The sequence below is a fragment of the Mus musculus genome, chromosome 11 (genome assembly GCF_000001635.26).
Source record: "Mus musculus strain C57BL/6J chromosome 11, GRCm38.p6 C57BL/6J".
NCBI classification, from domain to species: Eukaryota; Metazoa; Chordata; class Mammalia; order Rodentia; family Muridae; genus Mus; species Mus musculus.
Window position 1 is genome coordinate 97933874 of NC_000077.6, and position 27747 is coordinate 97961620.

Genomic DNA, 27747 nt, shown 5'->3' on the forward strand with positions numbered 1-27747 from the left:
TCACAAGGCAAAGCCACCAGGAGAAGCATTATCAGGGGTAGAGTCCTCTGGCAGGACAAACTTCCAAGCAGGGACTACAGCAGACCATTCACATAGCTCACCTCCTGGGCACAGCCGTAGGTCAGCCATTCTTGGCGGTATCGGTCAAAGCCACTGGAACACCTAGAGGGACCAGATACAGGAGATGGGAGGGGTTCAGTGTAGGATCCTCCCCGCTTTGCTCCTCTACTGATCACAGCTCTGTGAGGATACTGTGGGAGGGGCTCAGTTCCAGGCTGGCTGGTTAGGCTCCAGAAGGGGCCCCTGCATAGGTGCCCTGGGAAGGAGAGATTATGGGATTGGCAGTCAGACCCTCATGCCCTCTAGTTCTTCCTTCTGATCAAGGCTTTCTCTGCCCAGCATGTTTGTGTGCGTATAGGACCCTGGGACCTCTCGGGGTCCCCTCAACTCTGTCCTAGGGCAGGGCTGGGATGTCTGTGATTATGCTTTTTTTTGGAGAAAGTCTTGCTCATTCAAGGGCTTCCCACCACTATTGAGGAGACTCCCCCCTGGCAGCAGAGGTTGGGTGGAGGGTGGCATCAGCTGATGTAGCCAGCTCTCCCTATGTAATCACAAGGAGGCAGCAACAAGGATGGTACCGAGACTGAGGAGGCTCCCTGGAGAGGATGCTGCAGTTCAGACAGAAGATGTCAAGGGCTTTCCTAGGGAGAGGGTGGCGTGCAAGCACGAAACAGAGGATGTTCTTTGCATCATCCCGCTTAAGTTTCCATTCTTCCTTCTTAGTGCCAAAGGAAGCTACTAAGCCCTACACAACCCAGGCATATCTGCAACCCAAGAGTAAGATCCTAAGCCACTAGCACAGAGAGAGCATGCTCAGCAAGCTAACTCAGTCACAGCATCTGCCATGTGCCCACACTCCAGCAAGGCAAAGCAATGCTTCCCGAGGCCATCCACAGGGGCTGAGCTGGGTCAGTCACTCCTGCTTTCATGATATCCTAGCCCACTATTTAGGGGATGGAGGACAAAGAGGACTTTGGAGACTGGAACTCAGGCTTCTTTGGTGATGTTGGCGGATTCCTCTAAGACTGGGTTGGGTCTGGCAGTGGTGGCGCACGCCTTTAATTCCAGCGCTCTGGAGACAGAGGAAGGTGGATCTGAGTTTGAGGCCAGCCTGGGCTACAGAGTGAGTTCCAGGACAGCCAAGGCTACACAGAGAAACCCTGTCTTGAAAAACAAACAAACAGAATAGTCTGAGTCTCCATAGCGGTTGCAGCAGTGTATGGCCAAGAATCAGTTCAAGGCCCTCCTGGTGTATACAGCAAGTTGACCAAGGTTCTGTCCCCAGCAACTACATGGAAAATCACAACTTTCTGTAACTCCAGTTCCAGGGGATCCAGTGTCCTCTTCTGGCCTCCAAGGGTTCCAGGCATGTACACGGTGCACAGACTTACATTCAGGCAAAACATTCATATGCATAAACAAATCAAAAACCAAAAAACCAAAACCCACCACAACCCCAAGTTTTCAGTTTGGGTTCAACCGCACCACATGTTAAGCCTCGAGCTAGCCAACACTGTCTCAGAGAAGGGAGTGAGAACGGGCCTTACTGAGTGCCTCTTGAATGTCAGCCACCGCACCAGACCCATTCCCAGGGACCCTCATGATGTTACGGTGAGGTGAGAAGTACTAAGCAACTGCAGGGCTGAAGCCACCCTTGGACTCCTCTGTGAATCAACGGGACAATTGTAGAATACAAACAAGGTACCTGCATGGTCAGTGAGATTGTTCTTCTCACAGCAGGGAAGGGAGGCCCTGAGTGGGGGAATGGAAGAGAGGGAGAAGAGACTCACAGGTATGCCTCTGGCTTTTCAGGAACCTAGGATTAACTCTCATTTGGAGCTGAGGCTCTTAGAGAGCTGGCTGGGGGAAGCAGGGGCTGGAGTGAGCCCACGGTGCTGTGGGTGTCGGCCTGAAATGAGTAGTTTCTGCTCCCTTGTACCCTCTGATAGAGCATCTCTGCTTTAACAGAGGTACAACCCACCAGCAGAGCCCCCAAACTCCCCCACCTGGCCAGCATCTTTACACCAGGGAACTCCGGGTCTCATTACACTGCCTTGTCTCTAAGTTGGGTGTGGCCACTAACTGGGGTTGGTGGTGAAGGGAGAGACTGCTTTGTCTGCAGGAGCCGTCTTTAATTTTTTTTCCCTATGACTCAGCATGGGTTGGATGCTGAGTCATACCTGGCAGGAGCCCCAGGATCCCAGGGACCATGTGAGGTCACCTCAGGCATCACCCTAAGGCTCAGAAAACATGCCTCAGCTTTAAAAATGCATGAGATAGGGGTACTGGCTGATCTTGCAAAGGATATGGGTTCAATTCCCAGTACCCACATGGTAGCTCACAACCACCTGTCACTCTAGTTACAAGTGATCCAACGACATCCCCTGGCTTCCTTAGGCACTGCATGAAAGTACACATAAACTCTACATATAAAATATAAATAAACCTTTTTTAAAAAAAAATGGGGCTGGAGAGATGGCTCAGTGGTTAAGAGCACTGACTGCTCTTCTAGAGGTCCTGAGTTCAATTCCCAGTTGTGACTTGGTGGCTCACAACCATATGTAATGGGGTCCGATGCCTTTTTTTCTGATGTGTCTGAAGACAGCAACAGTGTACTCATATACATAAAATAAATAAAATCTTAAAAAGGAAGAAATAGAGAGAAAGAGAAAGTAAAGAAAGGAAGGAAAGAGGGAAGGAAGAAAATGTATGAGATGAAGAAAGAAAGAAAAATGTATGAGATGAAGCACTCCAAAATGATGCTTTTGGGATCTTTGTCTCTCAGGATCACATTTTGTTGTCTGCTGGTCTCAGAGTCACTACACAACTAAAGATGACCTTCCTCTCAAGTGCTGGAATTATAGGCATGTGCCACTAAGACCAGATGTTTTTTTGTTTTGTTTTGTTTTGTTTTTTAAGATTTATCTTAAAAAAAATTTTTTTTAACATATCTGGGTGTTTTGCCTGCATGTATTATCTGTGTACCATGAGCATGCAGTGCCTGCAGAGGTCAGAAGAGGGCGATAGATCCTTGGAGCTGGAATTGCAGCTGGTTAGCTACTATGAGGGCTGAGATTTGAACAGTGTCCCTCTGAAAGAGCAGCCAGTGTTAGTAACAGCTGACTCACCTCTCCAGCCCTGACCTGGCTTGCTTTGTTTTGTTTCTTTGAGACAGGGTCTCACTACGAAGCCTTGGCTGTCCCGGAACTCACAATGTAAATCAGGATGACTTTAAATATCATAGCTATCGGCCTACCTCTGTCTCCTACATGCTAGGATTAAAAGCCTACACCACCACACCCAGCCCAGCTGGCCTTTTTACCAAGCCTTGCAGGTGGTTCTCACACTCTACAGGCAGTAACTGGAAGACAGCTAAGGGGCTAGGCCAGCTACTTCTTCTGGGGCTCTGTGCCTTTCCTCTTAGGGGCCCTGGTTGTGTTTGGTAAAATGCTACCTGGCACTGCAGAAGCTGCCATAACAGTGTCTGCCACACCCACACCTCCCCGAGTCACAAATGCTGGCCTTTTCATGGGGTAAAGGAACTGAGGTCCCAAGAAAAAGATCCTGGGCACAGCTGGAAGGAAGAACAGTAGGGAGGCTGAGCCCCTGTGCATCCCATGCCCACTGCTCCCTGATGGGTGGTTTGCCTCCAGTGTGCCAGGCCAGCAGGCTGTAGGATCAAGAGCTTCTATTTCTGCTCTGGGATGTTGGAAGGAAGCAGTTGAGATGCTGACAGCTGTGCAACAGCTGCACAGAGACCTGGAGCCTGCAGTTCTGACATTTTCAGGATGGCCTTAAAGGCTCTTGGAATTCGTGGGGCTTCACACTCTCAGGAGAGCCATCATCCTCAAAAGAGACTTTCCCACCATTTATTTATCTTGGCTAGAAGAACAGAGGTTTAATTGTGAGTCTAATCTATAAGGAGATGATTTCAGAACAAGGATAAGTTGGGTTTAAGAACTTTAACCACAAAACTGAATCTCATCCAGAATATCCGGAGCCTCCAAAAGCAAGCAAACAAAGCTTTGTAGCTGCCTGGGTAACCATGGATACCTGTAGTGCCCATGCCCCTGGTTTTCAGGAAACCCTGGTCCAGCCCAGAAAAGATCTTGGGCTACTTTTGGGAGCTCACCCAGCAATGATGGGCTTTTTGTGATATGGCCTGTCAGTTGCTTATAAATAGGTTACCATGTTAAGATGCAGGCCTGGGATCTCTCTGTAAATCTCGACTGAAGAGGCCAGTGACTCTGGTCTGACCACAGCTCTGACCGACTCTTCCTGAAGTCCTGGCTCAGAATGAGTTAGCTTTCCAGGAGCAAGAAAGATCTATATCCTCTGGGAACTCCAGAAGCCTGGCCACCCCAGGTCTTACTCTGCTAACACCAACCTTGATCAGGTACAAGCCTTGAGTAAAATTTATTTGTGACATTCTTGTCCTAAGAGCTACACTGACACTCAACAGAGAGATCCTGATGCTTGCAGAGAGTGGGCAGTGAGGCCTGAGGCTGTCAGTGGACTCTGGCTACCCCCATGCCAATCCTTACCCTCGCCCCCGTGGTCTATTCTCCGAACTTGGTGTATAACCTAGACACAAACCTCTGCAGGACATGGCACCAGCTGCAGTTGAAGGTTAGATTCGAGGACACGCAGGTGTCGCAACTCTGATGCTGGAGGCAGGCTGCAAGAGAGGAGGTGGTCTATGTCAGCATCCCGTCACTGCTTCCAGGGGCTTCTGAATTCAGGGTGCTTCCTGAACCGCAGTGCCTCTGACTTTGAGGACCCTAAAGGTCATTATTGCCTCTCTTCTCCCTTTTGTCATTGTTATGCTCTGAAACAGGGCCTCTCTGTGTAGCCCTGACTGTCCTGGAGCTAGCCATGTAGACCAGTCTGACCTCAAACTCCCAGACATCCTCCTGCCTCTGCCTTCCGAGTGCTGGGATTATTGGAGGCAATTCCTCCTTCCCGATTCTTGCTCTCCCCCTCCGCCTCCTGGCTATTGGTCCCTGGGATGGTTGCTCTTCATCATCTACTTGACTGAATTCTGAATCACCTAGAAAAAACACCTCCAAGGGTGTCTGTAAGAACCCACCCAGAGAGATATAACCAAGAGTGGAAGTCCCAGCTTGAGTGTGCGTGGGTCCATTGCTGAGTGGAAGCCCAGGGGTTGGGAGCCAGGCTTCTTGTCTGCTGACCCCATGTGAAATGCTCTCACCACGCCAGTTTAGCCACCAAGATGGACTGTGCCCTCAAACCATGAGCCAAGTATACCCATCCATCTTAAACTGCCTTTACAGATATTTTGTCCCACCAGCAAGAAAAAAATAACCACTGTAGGCCATTCGTGCACCCTGGGAGTTTAGAACACGTGGAAACCATGGGTAGGAGCTTTTCTTACCCCATGTCATAGGGGAAACTGAGGCTTGGCAGGTTGTGCAGCTGAGAGTAGCAGGTCTGGGTTTGAATCGGGGACTGAGCCTCGAGTCAGAATGTCCAGCCTTGAGGTTTGCTGCAGAGGTCCCTGCCCTGCTCCCAGACTCTGGACTTAGAGATGCCCTCCTAGGAGGGCTCACTACTGCCCTGGCAGCCCTGCTTCCAGACTCTAGTCTTGGTTTTTGGTTGGTTTTTTTTCTAAGATTTATTTTATGTATATGAGTATACTGTTACTCTCCACTCTCTTCAGACACACCCAGAAGAGGGCTTCAGATCCCATTATAGATGGTTTCAAGCCACCATGTGGTTGCTGGGATTTGAACTCAGGACCTCTGGAAGTGCAGTCAGTGCTCTTAACCACTGAGCCATCTCTCCAGCTCCAGACTTTAGTCTTAGACATGCCTTCCCAGGATGGCTCACTTTTGTCCTGGCAGTTGACCCTGGCCTTGGATATTCTTGTTCCACGATACTCAAAGACTTCAAGTTTGATTCTTCCCAGCGTTTCGCTATGTAGCCCAAGCTCACCTTGAACTCAGTGCTTTCCTGCTTTACCTTCCCAAAGGGGATCACAGGCCTGCGTTACCATGGCCACCCTGAGAACTGCTCTTACCAGGCTGAGGGAAACCTCTACTTCCCAGGTCTGTGGGCTTCTTGTCTCAGAGAAGGGTGACTAGGTTGATGTGTGGCTGTTACCTGAACTGCACCCTCATCTTCTGGTCACTCTGGGTTCCCTATTCCAGGAGAAGCTGCTTGCCTGAGCCCAGGTTGAGCTGAGGCCCAGGGCTCATCTTTTCCTTTCCTTGCTATCTCTTCCCAGAACCTCCAGGGAAGAGACAAGTGTGGTTGGGAGTGGTATGGGACACAAGAACTGTCACTGACAGCTGGCTGCAATTTCTGGTGGCAGCAGGGGGACAAGAGAAGGGACAAAATCATCCGCAAAAATGGGATTCTGAGCCAGGTGTAGTAGGAGCACATGCCCTTGGGAGGCTGAGGCAGGAGGATTGCTCCAGAGGAGAAACCAGCCTTGGTTACACAGCATGCCCCATGTCAATTGTGGCCACCCACTAAGGCACCTCTCTAGAGGAAGGTGGTGACAATAGACCAGAGCTATTCCTGGATCCCTGTCCAAGCGATCTCAAGGCTAAGGTCTCTGGGGTTTCACATGTGTATTCCTAGCAATAGATGACATTGGTTCGACACAAGCCACACCCCAGGCCTAGAGTGAGCCTGTCCGTGTCAAGGCTGCCATTTCTGTTGCCAGTTTGGCTTGTGCAGCTCCAGCCCTGACCACAATTTTGCAGGTCGGTGACATTAAGCCAAGATAAGTTAGGTGACTTGGTCCACACCTCCCCCCCCTCCCCCCCGGGGATTGGAGGTTGAGTCTGAGATCAGAACCCAGTATTTTTTAGTCTAAAGCACTTTCTAGAATAGCGGACTGCTCCTACTCACTTGGCAACGGGGTGAACTCCACGGCCGAGGTGGTGGTGATCTTGCTGGAGTCCAGTTCCACACGGTGGTATTCGAAAATGGTCCGTCTCTGAGACGCTGAAAAAGAAGCAGAGTTTGTCATATGGGGAACACCTCACAGTCGGAGGGTGCAGGGACTGTTCGCGGGACCCCACCACAAGTCAGTGTGCAGCCACTGAGGGAGGTAACGAGCCTGGCAGCCTGGGAGACTCACGCCAAAGCTGCAGGGAGACTTTACGTACAGCATCTGTCCACCCTCTCTGTGGCTAGCTTGGTCCTGCAGACACGCCTGAAGGACTGCTTCTCTGAGTAACCCCCTTAGGCAGCTCCCTGCTCTGTTCTACTCAGGCAGAGAGCCTTCCCCCACACTGCCTTACTAACTTCTTAATTTTTAATTTTTATTTATTTTTTAAGAAAAAAGACATCTAGGTACACTGTAGCTGTCTTCAGACACCCTAGGAGAGGGCGTCAGATATGTTACGGATGGTTGTGAGCCACCGTGTGGTTGCTGGGATTTGAACTCAGGACCTCTGGAAGAGCAGACAGAACCTCTGGAAGAGCAATCAGTGCTCTTAACCGCTGAGCCATCTCTCCAGCCCCTTTACATTTTATATTAATTAATTAATTAATTAATTAATTAATTAATCTTACATTCCCACCACAGTTTCCCCTCCCTACTCACCTCCTAGCCACCCCCTTCCCCCAGCCACTCTTCCTCCCTTTCTCTTCAGAAAAGGAGAGGGAAGCATCCCATGGAGATCAGACAGCTTTGACATATCAAGTTGTAGTAAGACGAGGTACATCCTCTCCTATTAAGGCTAGATGAAGCTCCCCAGTTAAGGGTAAAGGGTCCCAAAGGCAGGCAGCAGAGTCAGAGACAGCCCCTGCTCCCACTGTTAGGAGTCCCCCATGAAGACCAAGCTACATAACTGTTCCAATATGTGCAGAGGGCCTAGGCTAGCCCCATGCATGCTTTCTGGCTGGCCCTTCAGTGTCTGTGAGTCCCTATAGGCTTAGGTTAGTTGATTCTGTTTTCTTGTATTGCCCTGTCTGCTAAGTTCTGATTGGACAGGTGATGAGCACCCAACTGTGAAGTTGACCCCAGTGAATGCTCTGCAAGAGTTCACAGAGGGACAGGTTGCCCTACCACGTCCCACCTCTCCCCTCCCAACAGAGGCTTAGGCAGGGCTCAGAGCCAAGAACCAAGCCATAAGGCTACGCCTGTCTATAAAGACCCTCACCCCTACCCTTGCGCTCATAGCTAGGAGAATGGAAGTCCACGTCAAGCCCTGCTCCTGACTTACTGGGTGACCTTGGCTAAGTCACTTGAGCCTCTGTGTTTTGCTAATATACTGGAAAGCGAAACAGTCATTGCAGTGCCTTTAAGAGGGAAAACTAGAATTGCAGGTGAAGAACTGGGGCTAACCCGGCAGTCTGGAAGGTTCTGACATCCCTACTATTACCAGACCTACCTAAGAACCATGACTCAAGGCCAGCAGCCAGTTGCTGACCTTAGGAAGTGACGTTCCCCATACCATGAGGAGCCAAGGTGTATGTTCGTCTGCCCAACCCATTTCTACATGTATGTGGCCCCAGAGGAATCCTGTCCTTCCAAGGTCCTGCCTTGCAGCAATTGGCTCAGTGCTGGACCAATAAAAGACCTTCTTTGAGCCTTTCTGCCTGTGACCTACGATCCTTTTGCTCTTTGGGCAAGCTCGCTGTGAATGGGAAGTCCCCGTCCCGTCCCGTGGGGGAAGCCTGAGAATGAATCCATTTTGTGGAGAGAAACAGGAAACACTGGTGGTGTGCACAGACCTGCCCTGGCCCTTCCCCATCCTCAGCTCTGCCTGTAGATCTCGCTCACCTCAGTATCCCCCCCCCAGGAGAACCTCGCTCACCTCAGTATCCCCCCCCCAGTAGAACCCCTCTCTGCTTCAGCTGGTAACCCAGAGCAGGCAGAAACACAAGATTTTCAATCAGTGAAAGGTGGTTTGGAGAAAAACTTCCCAAGATGACAGAAGAGCTCAGCTGGGCTGTCCGTAACACAGAAATGACGCCAGCAGGGCGTCACTTGATGTCACCTGTGTGACATCGTGGCTTATCTTAAACCTCAGAACTGTTCCCGCTTTCTTAACCTAGGGCTGAAGCCCAGTTGCTGTGGCGCGCTCCTAATCTTGCCTATCTGCTTTAGGGGTCACAACAGCCAGCACAGCCCCCCCAACACTGGAAATTACAGAACCCCAGTCTGCACAAGTGGGAGGAAACTGCTTCAGTGTCTGCGTGGCATCCTGGCTGACCTTTGGCAAATGCGAGTGACCACAGATGCCCGCATGCCCGCTCCCATGCCAGCCAGGGTCTGCCACTGATGGTATTGGTTTGAGGCATTGGATTTTTTTGTTTGTTTTGGTTGTGGTTTAGTGTATTTTCCTCGATATGTAACCTTGGCTGGTGGCCTGAAACTCATGATGTAGACAAAGATCTGCCTGGCTCTGCATCTAGGTTAACCTGGACTCCATCAGCCATGCAATGTCACTGTGGTGGTTTGAATATGCTTGGCTCAGAGAGTGGCACGATTAGGAGGTGTGGCCTTGTTAGAGTAGGTGTGGCCTTGTTGGAGTAGGTGTGACCTAGCTGCCTGCAAGTCAGTCTTCTGCTAGCAGCCTCCAGATGAAGATGTATGCAGAACTCTCAACTCCTCCTGCGCTATGTCTGCCTGGATGCTGCCATGCTCCTGCCTTGATGATAATGGACTGAACCTCTGAACCTATAAGCCCCAATTAAATGTCCTTACAAGAGTTGCCCTGAGCCGGGCGGTGGTAGTGCATGCCTTTAATCCCAGCACTTGGAGGCAGAGGCAGGTGGATTTCTGAGTTCAAGGCCAGCCTGATCTACAGTGTGAGTTCCAGGACAGCCAGGACTATACAGAGAAACCCTGTCTTGAAAAACCAAAAAATAAAATAAAATAAAATAAAAAAAATAAAGGGGCGGGGGGGGCTGGAGAGATGACTCATTGGTTAAGAGCACTGACTGCTCTTCCGAAGGTCCTGAGTTCAAATCCCAGCAACCACATGGTGGCTCACAACCATCTGCAATGGAATGAGATCTGATGCCCTCTTCTGATGTGTCTGAAGACAGCTACAGCATACTTGCATATAACAATAAATAAATCTTAAAAAAAAAAAACCCACAAGAGTTGCCTTGGTCATGGTGTCTGTTCATAACAGTAAACCCTTAACGAAGACAGTCACCACCACCATGCCCTAGTTCGTTTTGAGCTTTAAAGAGACAAATTTGTCTCTTTCTGCTCAGTCCCGAATGCTTTATTTCTGCCTTTGTTTTGTTTTGAGTGAGATTCTCAGGCACTTTCAGCATCTCCAAACACCTCATGTTTATAAACTCAAATATGGAGAAGAAGAATGCTTGCTTGTTCCCTCCGTCCTGCCCTCCCCTCTTCTACCCCCTAATGGCACAGTCCCTGTTGGAGAATTTCAACCAGTTTCTGCAGTCCCCTCCTGCTTTGGAAGTTTCTGTGACAAGAGTCCCCCACCCCCCCCACCCCCCACAGAGGCCCTGACCACTGGGTTGGCAACTGAGCATCCTTCCTGCCCTTGCTTGCCTAGCCTCTGCCATCCCCGCCACTGCCTGGCACCCTGTAGGCCACCACCAGAAAGCACGGGAAACACTAGGCTGTCACCGCTTGGGTGGTAAAGGGGTCTTGGGGTTCAGGCAACTGCTTTCTAAGGACAGTTCTGGGAACCAAGCTCACATATCCTACTGGCTCTCTGGAGCTGTTAGAGGACCTGACCTTCCTTTCCTGCCCTGCCAGGGAAGATGACCACCCCAGGCCTGAGGCTGCTTCCCTCCTTCCTTGGGGACTCCTGCTTAGGAACCAGATGGTTTATAATGAGATCCAGCCTCCTGCTTCCTCTTCCCTCCCTTCCAGCCCAGGCAGAACCTCAGGCAAACAGTCTGAAAGAGTGGGTGGGAGGAGTAGCCCAGGGCTCCAGGGGAGTACTGTCCAGTTTAAGCTCTGTCAGAAGTGACACTCAGATGCCTCAGGCTGAGCTGCAAGTGAGCCAAGACACTGTTCTTCCACTCATTTTACAAGTGGGGAAACCGAGGTACTGCCAGGTTAACCCATAGACCAATATGGATTTTGTTGGTTTTTTTTTTTAATAACACATTATCAACCAAGGCTTTCTACGGCCTTAAATAGAAGACACCTGGGGAAATTGCAGCAGAGCCCAGCCAGCACCACCAAGCACCACTGAGAGAGCCGGTACGTAGGTGTGGGCACCTGCTAAGCCCTGAACACTCAACAATGAGCTGGCCACCCCCGGGCCAGCTCTATCCAGCTCAAGTCAGAGCTCCCCAGATCCGGACCATCTCATTTGCTCTGGAGTTTGAGGACAGATGTCCCTGTGCACTGCATTATAAAAGAAGAATCGAGAACAAGGGGATCCTGGGTATTTTACGTAAGACTCGGGTTTCAGTGAGGCATCCTGGCACATGGCTGAAATCCCAGCACTCAGGGAGCTAAGCCAGGAAGATCAAGATCGCTATGAGTTGGGAGGAGCAAGAGACAGAAGGGATCGTCTACGTAACTGTCCTAAAAGCAAACAATTATACCAGCATCTGAAACTTGGACAACGGTGTGCCTGCTTTCCTACCGCCTGAGGTTTTCTTTTCTTTTCTTTTTTTAAGATTTATTTATTGGGGGCTGGTGAGATGGCTCAGTGGGTAAGAGCACCCGACTGCTCTTCCGAAGGTCCGAAGTTCAAATCCCAGCAACCACATGGTGGCTCACAACCATCCGTAACGAGATCTGACGCCCTCTTCTGGAGTGTCTGAAGACAGCTACAGTGTACTTACATATAATAAATAAATAAATCTTAAAAAAAAAAAAAAAAAAAGATTTATTTATTATTATACATAAGTACGCTGTAGCTGTCTTCAGACACACCAGAAGAGGGTGTCAGATCTCATGGGTGGTTGTGAGCCACCATGTGGTTGCTGGGATTTGAACTCAGGACCCCTGGAAGAGCAGTCAGTGCTCTTACCCGCTGAGCCATCTCTCCAGCCCAAGGGTTTCTCCTATTGTGATGAATATCATAATATAAAGCAACTTGGGGAGGACCGGGTTTATTTCATCTTACAACTTCTGGGAGGAAAGCCTGCTTCCTTACAAAAACAAGAACCACCTACCAAGGGGTGGCACCACCCACTGTGTCCTGGGTCCTCCTACTGTCAATCATTAGTCAGAAAAACCAAAACCAAAACCAAAACCAAACCAAACCAAAACCACCAGAGCTGCCTACCAGGCTTACAGAGGCACTCTCTCAGTTAAGCGTCCGTCTTCCCAAATATGCCCACGTTTGTGTGAAGACAAGAACTAACCGGCTCACCTACTAAATGGGTTTGGTCTGGGCAAGAAGATGCAGTGGAAACAAGCTTCAGAAATGACAGGCAGGTCGGACAGTGGTAGCGCACGCCTTTAATCCCAGCACTTGGGAGGCAGAGGCAGGCGAATCTCTGAGTTGAAGGCCAGTCTGGTCTACAGAGTTCCAGGATACCTAGGACTACACAGAGAAACCCTGTCTGGGAAAAAACAACAATAACAACAACCAAACAACAACAACAACAACAACAACAAACAAAGAAAAACCCAAGCTATGAGAATGCGGTCTTGTATACGGAAATGAACCTCCTGCTCTCTACCAACCCATAGTGTATCCAATTGCACACACACACACACACACACACACACACACACACACACACACACACAGAGGCATACAAATAGCCACCGTCATAGACAAATATGTATGCACATATAGTTTTTTTGCTTGTTTGTTTTTGTCTTTAATGCAGCAGTTGAACTTAGAAAGCATCCATACTAAGCAAGCACTCTACCTCTGGCCTACATTCCAAAGCTCACACAGACTCGTGCTTGTTTGAGACAGGGTCTCACTTCCACCAGCTTGTCCTTGAACTCACGACCCTCTATACTGGTGAGATTACTTATATGCCTGTGCCATCATGCTCAACTTTTCCCGTATAAATTTTTTTTTTTTAATAAAAGACCCCTAGCCACGTGAGAATGAGGTCGTAAGCGCACCGGGGTGAAGAAGGGCACGTTCCTGTCATTCATGTGTCCAGAGGGAGACTGAGGCCCACCTGTGCTGCAAGGCGACCCCAGTGGGATCTTACAATAAGGAGAGGATGGCCTGAGGTCCTGGGAACATTTAAGTAGAGGATGGAAAATTCTAGAGAGGCTTCGGCAGCTCTGTCTCTGTCCACTCTTCCCAGGAGACATCTCTCCTAAGTCCACCCTTTTGAACGATGAGGCCTCACAACTAATGCGCAGCCATGCCTGTGGGAGAGCAGGTGAATGGTTGTGTGGGCGGTGTGTGGGGTGACATTCAGAAATCTGCCTTGAACCGGAAAGGCTTCAACCACCACCTTGTACCCATTGGAGGGTACATATGACTTCAGTACGTTTTAACTTTTATAAGCAGAATCCTTAAACTCCACTCTGGAGTCATTGCCTTTGGATTATTGTGGCAACATGTGGGGCTCATCCAGTGGCAACGGCATCCATCTGCGTGGCCAGCTTTCTGGAACCCAGATGGGAGTAGCCCCCAAGCCACACTTCTGTCAGCTTGAGACGTTTGCTTTATCTCTGCTTCAACTTCCCAAGACAGAGAAACACTGAGGTCTATGGAAAGTCTGCTGCCCCATCCAGGCCAGACGGCCGGTGGCTCAGAAGCGAGGCTCACATTGTCAGCTCTGCTCTCACGTCTGCCCCTAGTGGTCCAGCATTGCTTTGGTTGGTCAGGAGTGTTAGGGCTCACCTGCAATCCTAGGACTGGGGAGGGGAGGGGGGAAAGGAAGGGAGAGGTGGGTGGGGAGGGGAGAGGGAGGGTCAGGATGCAATCCTGTCTCCGAAGAAACATGAAGAGGAGGGGGAAGAAGGGGGGGGGAGGGGGAGAGATGAAAGGAAAGTGGGGAGGGAGGAGCAGGAGCAGGACCACCATTAGTAGATATTGAAAGTCCAGCCACAAAGCATGTTGTAACCATTGTTTGGAAATGTGCAATGATGGGTCTCTATCTGTCAGTCTGTCCTCCTGTCCGTCCATCCATCCATCCATCCATTGGTTCCTTTGTTGATTCGGTTATTTGGTAAATAATCGAGATTAGAAGCCAGCAGAAAACCCTGAGAAACTTTCAGCAGAGCAGGGGGATCAGATGTTCAAGTCCAACCTGGGCTAGCCAGGAAATATGAGATATGTTCACTAAGGCAAAGCAAAGTCAGAGAATGAAAAAGCAAGATTCCAGGGGCCAAGTGCTAGGAAGACAGGATGAAGGGGAAAGGAGTGGAGGCAGGGCCTTGGGTCGGTGGAGGTGGGGAAAAGACTCTATGCTTCTAAAAGTATACTTTTCTTATAGTAATTTTTTTCTTATAATAAATTAACAGGGAAAAAAAGGAATAATTTTCTTAGCCAGGAGGCGCTAGTACAGACCTTTTTTTGTTGTTGTTTTTTCAAGACAGGGTTTCTCTGTATAGCCCTGGCTGTCCTGGAACCCACTTTGTAGACCAGGCTGGCCTCGAACTCAAAAATTCAACTAGTACACACCTTTAATGGAAGCACTTGGAAAGCTGAGGCAGGCAGATCTCTGTGAGTTTGCAGCCAGCCTGGGGCAGCAGAGTTCCAGGACAGCCAGGGCTTTACACACACACAAACACACACACACACACACACACACACACACACACACCCTTACTTTTCTTTGTCCTCTTCCTCACCCCCCCCCCACCTTTGAGATAGGGCCCCTTGTATTCCAGACAGGCTTAGAACTCCCAATGCAGCTGAGATGCCCCTAAGCTAACCATCCTCCTGCCTCTGCCTCCTGAGTTCTGGGACTATAGCAACACAGCATCATGTGAGGCTCTATGAAGAATCTTTTATCAGGAGAGTAAAAAGTCAAAATGGGTCAGATGTGGTGGTTGCTCCCCACCCCACGCTCTCTGGCTGCTCCCTCTCACTCCCTTCTCCAGCCAGCTCTGGGTCCTCTGCCTCTTTCATGGCCACCACTGCCACCCTGGCGAAATAAAGTCTCTTAAGACAAGTGAAGGGAGTCTTGTCAGTCTGTCCAGCTGAATGAAGAGCACTTAGACCACCACGGACGATCTGAGCGCTTCTGCAAGCAGATGCTGCTGACATGCTTTTCTCTGCAGACTCTGGGCACAGTGTGAGCAACAATGTACGCAGGGGAGTAAAGGTAAGAAACCCAGCCGTGTTCAGCATCTTCTTCCCGTCTCAGGAAGGAGGTCATCCTGAGACCTCTCCCATCCACCCAGCTTGGCATGGTGAAAACAAGGACTTAATGGCTCGAGCATCTTTGGTTGTTGCTGATGCTTTGCTTTACTGTATTCTTGTGTGTGTGTGTGTGTGTGTGTGTGTGTCTGAGTGTGTGTCTGTGTGTGTGTGTGTCTGTGAGTGCATATGTGTGTCTGTGAGTGCATATGTGTGTGTGTTTGTGAGTGCATATGTGTGTGTGTTTGTGAGTGCATATGTGTGTGTGTCTGTGTATGTGTGTCTGTGAGTGCATATGTATGTGTGTGTGTCTGTGTGTCTGTGTGCGTCTGTGAGTGCATATGTGTGTGTGTCTGTGTGTCTGTGTGCGTCTGTGAGTGCATATGTGTGTGTGTCTGTGTGTGTGTGTGTCTGTGAGTGCATGTGTGTGTGTGTGTCTGTGTGTGTGTGAGGTGCATATGTTTGCATGTACGTGGTGGAGGCCAGAGGTCAATGCCAGCATTTCCCTCTTGCTCCCCACCTCATTTTTTGAGACATGGTCTCTCACTGTACCTGGAGTTCGCTGCTGGGGCAACACTAACCGGTCATTATGCTCAAAGGTACCTGCCTCCTCTGTGCTACAGCTCCTGGAACGTGGCACCATGCCTGGGCTTTCCGTTGATGCTGGGTGTGGCACCGTGCCTGGGCTTTCCGTTGATGCTGGGTGTGGCACCATGCCTGGGCTTTCCGTTGATGCTGGGTGTCTGAGCTCAGGTTCTTAGGCCCGCTAGCACCGAGTGCATTTTATCTGCTGAGTCATCTCCCTGGACTACTTGTTTGGTTTGAATTTTTTTTTTTTTTTTTTTTTGTCTTTGTTGTTTGGTTTTAGTTTGCATGGTTCTCAAGACAGCATCTCCCAGCCTGGCCTTGAACTCCTTGATCCTCCCGCCTCTACCACCAGAGTGCTGAGGTTGCAAACATGTCGCTACACGCAGATCGCTGGGGAATCTTCGATATCAGGAAAACTGAATTCCTCTCTGTATCATCTCAGACAGGAAAGAGCTGAATGCGTGCACAGGACAGAAGCAGACCTCCCGTTCTGTGCTTGGACAATGGGGTATCCATGGAAACAGCACTGCAGAGCACCGCCTGACCGGGTTCAGCCCCGGGCATTTGGGGTTTACTGCTACTCACAGCTCAAGTGAATCCAAGCAAATTCTCTGCTTGCTGAGTGGATCGGAACAGACTCAAGGGAGTCTGACATTTTAGCCACTGAAGAGTCATCACTCCTGAAAGCAGGGGCTGGGGCTTATTTTATTTTATTTTTGTGGTGCCAGGGAGTGAGCCCAGGGCCTTGCACGAGTTACGTGGCACACTTTAAAACTCAGTGAAGGTCGGGGATACTGCCTCAGAAAAATGCTCTGATGTGCCTCCCCCTGTTACCCTGACAATGGATGGAGCCTGGGGCCTTGCGTGTGGCACACAAAGACTCTAACCACTGAGACACACACACACCAAGCCCCTCTCTACTGTTCTAACAACAGACACACCACAGTGAGTTGCATGCATTGACCTCCGGCCCTAAACCTAGTATCTAGGATTAGAACTGGGACTTAAATTTAACAACAGGACCTGCATAGAGCCACATAGCATGGAGGAAGGCGAACCACAAACTTCAGCTTTAGGAAGAATTGTTGCCTTGTGCACAAGTTCAAAGACTGCTCCTTACACATCCAGCCAAGACAGGAGATGGTCCACCATGGAAGACACGAAGAACCTAGGACATCATGACATGATAAAGGGACAGGGGCTTTGTGGAAGTGGATACTTTTGAGCAGCCATGGATGCTGGGATCTTCAAGAGTCCTACGTCCAATCCCCCATGGATACTGAGGGCATGGATACTGAAGTTAGCCTCCATCATCAACTAAATTAGATTTAGGGCAGCCTGGGAGACACATCTCCAAAGGGTGTTTCTGGAGAGGTTAAGCTGGGGGAGGGAGAACAGGCTGGGATGTGGGCAGTGTTCTCCATGGACTAGAAACCAGGACGAAGTAAAAGGAAAGACAAGGGACCTAGCTGAGCACCAGCGTTCGCCTCTCTCAGTTTCCTGACAACAGACACAATGTGACCAGTACCTCACACTCCCATCCGTTCAACCGCCTCACCACGTGGACTGTGTCCCTCAGACCATGAGCCAGCACCAACCCTCATTCCTTTGGTTGCCACTGCCATTAATTTTGTCACAGGAAGAGAAAAATAGCTGATATACAGGAAACGGTGTGGGCACAGAGATCATTCCATTTGTCCTGGGCGACTCTGAGAAGGCAAACTGGGGGGCAGAGGGCAGGGCAGTGCAGAAACCTAATTTGAACTTTATCTTTTGAGTTTTATCCTACATACTCTTCATTACAAAGAGAAATAGAGTTATAATTCCGCCTGTAGCTCCAGTTACTTGGGAGGCCAAAGAAGGAAAGATCGATGGAGTCCAACTCAAGGCCAACACAGGAAGCACAGTGAGAGTTGATATCTTAAAAAAAGAACGAGAGAGAGAGAGAGAGAGAGAGAGAGAGAGAGAGAGAGAGAGAAGGGGGCTGGAGAGATGCTCAGAGGTTAAGAGCACTGACTGCTCTTCCAGAGGTCATGAGTTCAATTCCCAGCAACCACGTGGTAGCTCACAACCATTTGTAATGGGATCTGATGCCCTCTTCTGGTGTGTCTGAAGACAGCTACAGTATACAATAAATAAATAAATAAATAAATAAATAAGATAAATTTGTAAGAAAACCATTGCTTTGTATGCTAGCTTAAAAATTAACTTTGATGGGCTGAGAGTTGGCTCAACAGTTAAGAACACTGGCTGCTCTTCTGGGTTTGGCTCTCTGAACTCACACCTTTAATCCAAGCACTGGGAATACAGAGGCTGGTGGGTCTACAGAGTAAGTTCTAGGACATACAGTGCTGTTTTACAAAGAAACACTGTCTTGAGAAACAGCAGGAAAAAAAAATTAAACAAAAAAACAGGGAGGTATTTGTGAGAGTGGGACTGGGATGTAAATAATTAATAAAAAAGATGGGGAAAACTATCTAACCTTATGAATGAAGTTAAAGACTAATAATGCAACAGCTCAGAGGCAGACCAACGTAACGTGAGCCCTGGGATGATGTTATTTACTAAAAAACCTTTTTCTAGTTGCTCAGCCCTTAGCACGCGCCTTTAATCCCTCTGGAATACAGACACCCCTCACTTTTAATCCCAAACAATGAAGGTAAAGTTTGTAGAAGAAAGCACCCATGTTTGAAAGTGGCAGACAAAGTGACGAATCAGGGAAAGATTTGACAGACAGCTATGCCCAACTCTTACAAGAAGAGAGAGGAAAGGGAAGCTACTTGAGGGGCAGTAAGGGAGAGAGAGAGAGAGAGAGAGAGAGAGAGAGAGAGAGAGAGAGAGAGAATGAGAGCAGTTTTACAGGAAGAGTTATATAGAAACAGGTTGCAGAGAGAGAATAGGCTAGACACAGGTGAAGACAGAGCAAGTTAGAAAATGAGGAGGAGCCAGGAAATTAGAACATATGGCCAAAGTTAATATGAGGCCAAACAGCAGCTCAGTCAGGGTCCAAGAGTAAAGCCAGAGTAAACCAGTCAGCTTGGAGAGGAGTTTGAGCCAGAACAGCTAAGTTGAACCAGCCAACCAGAGTTCAGAAAGAACTAGAAAGGGGGGTAGTCTGATGGCTCAGAGGTTAAGAGCATTGGCTGCTCTTCCAGAGGTCCAGGGTTCAATTCCCAGCAACCACATGGTGGCTCACAACCATCTGTAATGAGCTTAGTTGCCCTCTTCTGTCCTTCAAGCAGAACACTATACATAATAAATAAATCTTTTTTAAAAATACTAGAAAGGGTGAACAAGTCCCAGAGGCTGAAAACATTCTAGACCCAGATAAAATTGAACAGAGGCTCGAAGTTTCCAGGACTAGGCCTAGATTAGCAGACAGAGGCCTTGGAGACCACAATTACATCAGGAGAGTAAAAATATTGCTACAGGGCAGGGCCCTGCTTTGACACTCAACACCGTCACCTAAGAATCATAGGAACGGTCATGGTGGTCAACAGGGACGTGTGACAGAAGAGTGTCTTGGAAACGCTGTCACCATGACATGTGGCATGCCAGCACTGGGGTATCATCTGTTCTCACACCATTTCCTGAAGTCCTTGGTGTGGTGGTTGATAAAGCCTTGGGGTGTAAGGGTGAGTATAGGAGATGTTCTAACGCAGGTCCGCTGTCCTGATGGGGCAGATGTCAGACAAAGCTGTAGGAGAGAAGCTGAGATCCCTCAAAGGTCAGCACTACAGGAAGAGCCCCTTTCACTACCCCTCCCCCATGTTACAGAGGACGGAACTGAGACTGAAGGGAACATGGTTTGCCAAAGGAGAAAGTTCACAGCATGGCTGGGGGTAGGGAGTGCTCGTCCCAGACACACCCTGGTCACCTGTTAATCCCCTGGGTTGGAGGCCATTTTGTTTGAATTCTGGAAGGCTTACTGACTGCTGGGGTAATGGCGTGCATCTTGGCGTGACAGTCTTTGGAGAATTTGCAAATGGAGCAGGTGCTGAGTACAGGGGCTCCCGACCCCCTTCGCAGCAACCAGGCCAGTGCCTCTCTCTAGACACAGCTAGGCAAGAAATGACCCCTCTGCTATAACAAGGAAATGTAGGTGCAGACGGACCCGGGTCAGACAGAGGCCCCCTGGGGACTCACCTGGCACCTCTGGGGATGAATTGAGAATCATGAAAGCGTCGGACAGGCCTGCCTTGACAGGGTGCTGGGCAGAGCTGATATCCAGGACAGCCATGGGGATCTGCAGCAGGAAGAAGAGGCACCTGCCATCCACCCGGAACCCTCTGCGGTCACAAAGTCCCCACTCAGTTCCACACCCAGCTGTCTGCTCAGAGCTCGAGAACCCGAACGCCTGCAACCACACTCCAGAACTGCTGTGCTTCCTCCTGCATGGATCCTCTAGCTCTTCACAGGCCAGAAGTCGCCCTTGGCTTCCCCCTTTCTTTCCTTTACTCTCCATCTCTTCTCATTCATCCCCAAATACCAGGAGTCAACCTGGTGGCTCTCATCTCTGTCCAGTCCTCTGTCTCCCAAGTCAAAGCTGTGTCACTTTCCTTACACCATCTCCCGGCATTCCCTTAAGTCCCCAACAAACAGTCTGTCTGCTCTGAAGCCAGAGTGGTCTTTGCAAAAGACCATCTGGTTGTTCCCCTGCCTCATCCTCTGACTCTCCGGTCCAGAGAAGCTACCTTCTAGTGCACTGGTTCTCAGCCTTCCTAACGCTATGACCCTTTAATATAGTCCCTCCTTTTCTCCTGGAAGCTTCCCTTGGCCTCTGACGACGTGAAGACCCCCACAGCAGGCTCTTTGCACCTTTATGTGGGGGCACCAGTCATAGCAGCAATTCAGTGTTTGTCTTTGTAATCATCTCTCTGTGAAATTTGTAGCTGCGTAAGCCCCAAGTCCAGATAAGCCCAGAGCAGTCTTGGCACCTAGCCCGGTCCCCCCCACACTACAGCTCCTCTACAAAGCTTTGCTGCATGAATGACAGGCTCTAAAACATACTCACCTCTTTGTAGCCGAAGACAATGCGGCCATCTCGGTGTAGGGCCGCCTGGAAGGTGAAGCTGCCCCTGTCCTCCCGGTCCTGGAGGTAAACATGATCCCACTGAACCACAAAAACGGTCCCTGGGGAAGAGAACAGAGTCTTGGCTGAACAGGGAGACAGTGCAGGGGACCCAGCAGATATCGTGGTGGTCGGAGATGGGAGCCATTTGTGAGTTTGAGAAGCGGGAACTAAGCAACCCACAGACACCAGCCTGGTTTCCGAGTCATAGAGGCCCCCAAAAGATCCTGTTTCTGCTCTAGCTCTCCAAATTGCTCATCTCTTATGATGTGCACACCTCTCTCTTGCCTCTCCTGATTCCTGGAGACAAAAGGAGAACATGGAAATGCCTGTCTCCTACATGAGTGGGGGCTCATGGTTGTAAGAAGCAGAGGACACCCCCTCCCCGAAAGGTTTGGCACCCTCATCTGGCTCAACAAGGCTAGACAGCACCACCTCAGTTCCCTTCTTTCAGATGAGAAGACAGCACAGGGTAGAAGGAAAGGTGGCTGCCTGCCTGTGTGACTGTGGGCTGAGGGCTCCCAGGAAGTGGTTAGACCAGGAACACCCACCCCGGTGCTGGGTGAACTATATACTCTAAGATCTGACCTCACCATTGTCAAAGTAAGCAACCGTGGAGTTGTCAGAGTAGCCGGGGTTGAAGTTGGCCATCAGGGGTGCCACATACTGCGTAGCTGTGAGCATCCGGTGGAGCATGTCCCCCATGAAGATGAAGCCTAAGGAGAGAGAAGTTTGGAGGTATCAGAGATGGGTCAAAAAGTTACCTCTAGGGTCTCCCCCATCCCCCCACTGGCAGGGGCTAGAAAAGAGTCTGATGGCTTCAACCCCTCCCTACCCAGTGGGCTCTGTACTTGGTGAGATAGAAAAATGGCCCAGATTAGAGAATGCTTGCCCCATATCTCTGGATAGGCACAGATTACAAGCACAAGGGGTGGGAGAAGGGAGAGGAAGTGACTCCCAACCTCTCCTGTTTCAGGAAATAGGATGAAAGTAACAGGAAGTCAGAGAGGTCCTCGGATCAGGGGACCTGAGTCCTTGATCCCTCGGTCTCCGAAAAAGAGACCCCAGAGGTCCACATGCCAGCTGTTTGGGCCCAGAGTAATGAACTCATGCTCAGAGTCCCACAGGCAGGCACGCACACAGATCATCTGATTTGGGTGGGGCAATTGAGACAGTCCCTGAGTTCCTCCCTCCCTCACCCACCTATCCACCACCTGTTTTCAGTGAGTCCCTCTCTGAGTCAGGCTGAGACCTCCACGTCCTCCCCCCAACCTCATTGGTTTGTCCTTACCTCCGGTTGCTATGGTGATCTGCCGCAGAGGATGCCCATAGAAAGGGAAATCAAAGGACAAGACCACTCTCTGCAGGGACAGGAGAGAGTCCCCATGGGTGGTACTGCCTGCCAGACACAGGTCACCCTCCCTACACCAGACTTATCTGAACAATGTGGGCACCAGCATATCCAGGGGATGGCTCCTAGGATGACAGCTGGGTACCCCACTGAGCTTCCTCTGACTGAACCCGCTCCAATTACAAATCTCAGGCCATAGCCCCATGTACTCCCAGGCCGCCATTGCTGGCCTAGCCCCGAGTCCTGTTAGGCCTAGGCACTCACTGAAGCCTGTCGGTGAGAACTGGAGAGGATCCTGTGGATCTTCACATGACTCCGGTTGGCCACAGCCAGGTCCACCCACAGATCCTGGCTTTGTTTCTCACCAGGGCCGTAGACACGGGACACGTAGTAGTTATGGTTGTCCTCCTGCGGGGACAGAGACAGAGCCTAGAGGTGGCGTGAGGAGCCAGGCAAGCTGGGCACCATCCTCTGCTTCTCCCTACTCAGACTTCCCAATATCCTCCTGGCCCAGCGCACCTGACTGAATGCTTTAGGCCTGAAAGTCCCTGCAACACCCTTGGTGTCTCTCCCAAGCCATTCCTCAACAAGTCTGGCCGTTGCTCCACGTATACTCAGCCCTGTCCTGTCCAGACAAGCCAGAGTTATCCTGTAACTCTAAATGTTTCAGAGCATGATGAAGGGCAAGATCAGTATTGGGGACATGATGGAGAAGCCCCAGATAAAGCCTTCATTTCAAGGACCATGCCTAGATCACAGAGGACATAATCTCTGACCTGCCTAAGAAAAGAGAGAAAATACAACAGCTATAACAACTAGGTCTTAGATGTCTAATGGAGAAGGTAGTCGCCAGAGTTGCTAGTCTGATGGCGGAGGCAGGACACAGGCAATGGAACCCAGGCACAGAGGCAAGAGCAGAACAGAAAACAGTAGTGCCTGTTCTCTGTGGTCACCAGATGGAGGAGAGAAGTGAGGAGTTCCTCAGGGGATAATTTCACATCTCCCTGTGTGGCTGATGCAGATACCACAGCAGGCTGGGTTTCTTTCCAAAGTCTCCCTCAGAGGAGCATCTGGGGCCAACCCTTATAGCAGGCCAGGGAAAGCCAGTGAGCTGGGCTGTCTCAGCACTGCCTGGAGCTGTCCCAAAAGCACCTCACAGGAGGCAGCATCAGGGAGGTCAAAGGCTCCCAAGGCTACCTCGGCTACGGTGATGCCCCGGGCATCATGGATCATTAATCAGGCTGCAGACACAACAGAGCAAACCGTGTTCTTCCTGCTGAGCAAGCCAACTGCCAGTGCTTGGCCTGAGCCCAGTGGAAGCTGGGAAGTGGGGCCCTGGCCACTGTATGCCTGCAGAGAGGCAGAGCATGGCTCCCTGTGACAAGCAATTCCCTGTGAGAACATTTTGGAGCTCTAGGGTTGGGGTGGGCTAAGGGTGGGGGGGGTAAGTAAAGAAACATGGGATGGGGGGATTCTGCTGGAACCACCTGCTTTTGCCAGGCTACACTCCCATTTCAAACAAAATAGTTTAATAAAGGCCAGCTCTGGCTGGAGAGACGGTTCACTCCACACTAACAGTGCTTACTGCTCCGTCAGAGGACCAGGGTTCAGTTCCCAGCATCCACACTGCGGGGTTCACAGTCACCTGCAAACGCCAGCTCTGAGGGACCTGGTCTCTGTGGGCACCACGTGCACATACACATAAATAAAAAGACAATAAATCTTTAAAAAAATAGAGCTTAAAATTTTGAAAAAAAAAAAGAAAATCAGCCCCCACTCCCCTCACCCCAACTTGTTGGTTTCATTTTGGTTTGCTTTTGAGACAGGGTTTCTCTGTGTAGCCCTGGCTAGCTTCTGTAGACCAGACTGGCCTCAAACTCACAGAGATCCTGCCTCTGCCTCCCAAGGGCTGGGATTGAAGGCGTGCGCCACTACTATACAGGTTGATTTTAACACAGGGTCTCAATCGAGTAGCTGAGGTTGGCCTAGAACTTGCTGAGGTTGGCCTAGAACTTGCTACGTAGCCAAGACTGGTCTTGAACTCCCAATTCTCCTGCTTCTACCTCTCAAGTGCTTAGGATTTCAGGCATGTGCAACCATGCAGCCTTAGATGACTGCTCCTGCTTCAACGTCAGCCCCTGACATGCAGAAACAAGGGAGTCACCTCTGTACCTTTGGACCAAGGTTCTCCCTCACCTGATCAGTGCTCAACAAGTGTGTGGGCGTCAGGTGGCACGTGTTTCTAATCCCAGGGACTTGGAAGGCTAAGACAGGAGGCTCACGAGTTCAAGGCCAGCCAGAGCTACATAGAGTCTGGGACAACCCAGGTAACTTGTTGAGCCTCTGCCTCAAAATACAAGGAATAATAAATAAATAAGCAAACACAAAGCAAGTGAAAGCCCAGCTTGGGACCCAGCTCAGCGTGAGAGCACATGCAAGGTGCAGGGTTTGTTGCCCAGCAACAGAAGAAATTCCAACAAACTGCATTTGAGGCACAATATGCCCTCTTATGACTAAGAGACCAGTGAGGAATGGGTTGCGAATTTGAAAATAAACCTGCCTCATCAAAACTCAGGCTGAAGGCCTGGCTGGCTCTGAAGGGGAGGAGTGGGAAGGACATTCCATTCCTTGGGCATGCTGCGGTGGCTTTAAGCTCAGCCTCCCTAAAGGTGTGTCCAATCCCATTCTCCAGCATCCACAAAGGTGACCTTCCTAGAAACAGAGTCTCTTCAAGTAAGTAGAGTCAAGGTCACCCTGGATTAGAGAAGTTTGATTCAATGGCTGCTGTCTCTGTTGTTGTTGTTGTTGACGACATGGTCTCTCTGTGTGACCCTGGCTATCCTGAAACTCACTCAGTAGACCAGGCTAACCTCAAACTCAGAGATCCACTTGCCTGCTTCGAATAAAGGCATCACCACCACAGCCCAGATGCTATCTTTATCTCTGGAGGGCAAGAGCCAGACAGAGGAAATGAGACCCAGGAAGTCATGTGATCGCAGAGGCAGAGACTGGACTGATGTCCTTAGGCCAAGGAGGGCCAGGGATGCCCAGGAGTCGCCAGGAGCTAAGAGGCTGGCAGGAGTGGCTCTTCCCAGGGCCTCCAGAAGGAGAGTGGCTTCAGACTCTAGGCCCGGGAGAGAATAAATGTCTTACAGCAGAAAATGAATTCAGGTACCCTCAGCTGTAAGCTGCTGTGGTTCCGTGGGGGCAGCCTGGAGTTGTTTGCCTCCCTCCCTGTCACTCCCCTGCTTAGGACACCCTGGCGCTCAGTTAGAGAGAATGAATGTTGGACCTCTTACCACAGTGTGCTAGGCCCTGTGGGCCAGAGCCTGGCGTTGCCTAGACAACGTGCATTCCAGATTCCTTGTCACTAACGGAGCATCAGAGTAAGCAATATGTCCAGCATACAACAGCACAACAGAAAACAAACAACTGGCTATGGAGATTTTAATGGGGTCTTTGGGAAGAAATCCAATTTAACTGCTTGTCCCTGTTAGCTTTTTCCTCCTCCTCCTCCTCCTCCTCCTCCTCCTCTTCCTCCTCCTCCTCTTCCTCCTCCTCCTCCTCCTCTTCCTCCTCCTCCTCCTCCTCTTCCTCCTCCTCCTCCTCCTCTTCTTCCTCCTCCTCCAGTCTGGCATGCAGACCTGATAGCTGGAGCTCCAAAAACCACATTGTAAGTTTAAGGGCAGGTACCACATCCTAAGGATGGAAGGGTACAGAGCTGGGTGGGGCCTAGGTTTTTGATGACACGTTGGAAGGATGGCTCTTAAGTCTCTGACGCCTGTCACCTAAACAAACTTTAGATGGCAGTGGTCTGATCCTGTGCCCACCCCCACTCCTGCACCCCCCTTTTTCTCCCTCTTTACTGGGTGTCTCTCTGTTCTGGAAATCATCAACACTTGTCTGCCTCAGGGCCTTGGTGTCTTCGGTCCCTAAAATTTTTTTTTCCATGATCCAAAAAGGCCTGGTACAAATCCCTGAAGTCCCAGAACTACAGCCATCCTCAACTACAGTGAGTTTGAGGCTAGCCTGGGCTACATGAGACCCTGTCTGGGGCGAGAGTGGAGTAATTGGCTGCTCAGTAAGTGCTCAATCCCTTAAGAGGCTAGCCCACACTCTGAGCTATCTGATCTGGCTTCTTCAAGTTTTCTTTCATTAAGATGTACGTACTTCTGGGCTGAAGATGAGATGGCTCAGCTGTTAGAGGATAGGCTTACAACCAACAACATAAGGTTTACTTCCTTCACGTGTGTGAGTGTTTTGCTTGCATATATGTCTGGGTACCAGGTGTGTGCACAGTGCCAAAAGAGGCCAGGAGAGGTTAGCAGATCTCCTGGAACTGGAGTTATAGACGATTGTGAGCCATGATGTGGGTGCTGGGAATTGAACATGGGACCTGCAGAGGAGCAGGAGTGTCCTTAACCTCTGAGCCACCTCTCCGGCCTTTTTAAAGGACTCTTATACCCATAGGATATGAGTTCCTTCAGGTCAGGGGTTGCATTCCTTAGGGAGCTCTGGCCCAGAGCAGGGCTGGCTGAGCAGGACCCAGGACTCAGTTCAAGGCCTGCACAAGCTCTGTCTGTTTTGCAGCTTCTATCATTGGCTCTCGACATGGATCGTGTTAACATGCAGGTGTGACAGCAGGAGAAAACAGGGTTTCGGGGACTTGGGCAGCCGTGTTGAGGGTGATGACACACGGTAACTGAGAGAAGAGTCAGACTCTGTCAGCCTGCTTTTCAGGACTCACAAGGCAAGAGCGTCCCCAAACCTGGGAGGAAAACTGCCATACTCTGACACACAAACACATCTCTTGTTACCTCCTTTAGAAAGAGTGGGGACTCTGGGAATGTGTCTGGATGGCTCATTGCTCTGAGTCTTGTCCACCATGGGATAACAGGTAGCAAGGGCCACAGCCTGTAATAGCATTGTCCACAGCCAGGTGGCAGCCAGGTCCACAGCCAGGTGACAGCCAGGTCCACAGGCATGTCTGTTATAGCCACATCCACAGCTAGGTGATAGCCAGTCCATAGCCAGGTGACACCCAAGTCCATAGCCTGTGATAGCCTAACACTCAGCTGCAGCATTTAAGGGAGGTATGTGGGTTCATTCTTGGAGTCCCCTAGGGGCCCTCCAGTGACATCTTTGAGGTGACAAAAGATTGCACTTGTTCAGATCAAGGGCATTTAAGGAGCTGTCACCTGTAGCTCTCTCCCAGTCCCTTCCAGCTACTAATATCCCAACAGGCTGGGTAAGTGCAACTCAGGCTCTGCTCCAAGTGGGAGGGGCCATACCTGACCAATGATGACCCTTCTTGTTGGCAGGTCCTGAAGCATACAGGCCCTCAAAACATCGACACAAAGGGTACACATATATGTACCTCACATGCACCCACACTCCAGGTCACACATGTACGTACAAGCACATGTAGGCATAGACACACATGTCTACCTATGGAATCATAC

At 50.2% G+C, this 27747-nt stretch overlaps 1 protein-coding gene across 3 annotated transcripts in view; it reads right to left on the reverse strand.

The window, feature by feature from the left end:
- Plxdc1 (plexin domain containing 1) overlaps positions 1–27747 on the reverse strand; it is a 63433-nt gene that overhangs the window by 10637 nt on the left and 25049 nt on the right. Inside the window, exons 3-10 of one of the 3 annotated variants that reach the window (NM_028199.3) lie at positions 22550–22693; positions 22226–22295; positions 21528–21650; positions 20878–20996; positions 20010–20109; positions 6940–7035; positions 4657–4738; positions 102–162 (exon numbers count right to left, since the gene is read on the reverse strand). In NM_028199.3, coding sequence (NP_082475.3) covers positions 102–162; positions 4657–4738; positions 6940–7035; positions 20010–20109; positions 20878–20996; positions 21528–21650; positions 22226–22295; positions 22550–22693 — 795 coding nt within the window. Of the gene's footprint in view, positions 1–101; positions 163–4656; positions 4739–6939; positions 7036–19150; positions 19561–20009; positions 20110–20877; positions 20997–21527; positions 21651–22225; positions 22296–22549; positions 22715–27747 lie in introns of those variants that run through there. The other 2 variants (NM_001163608.1, XM_006534301.4) reach the window with 2 other exon arrangements.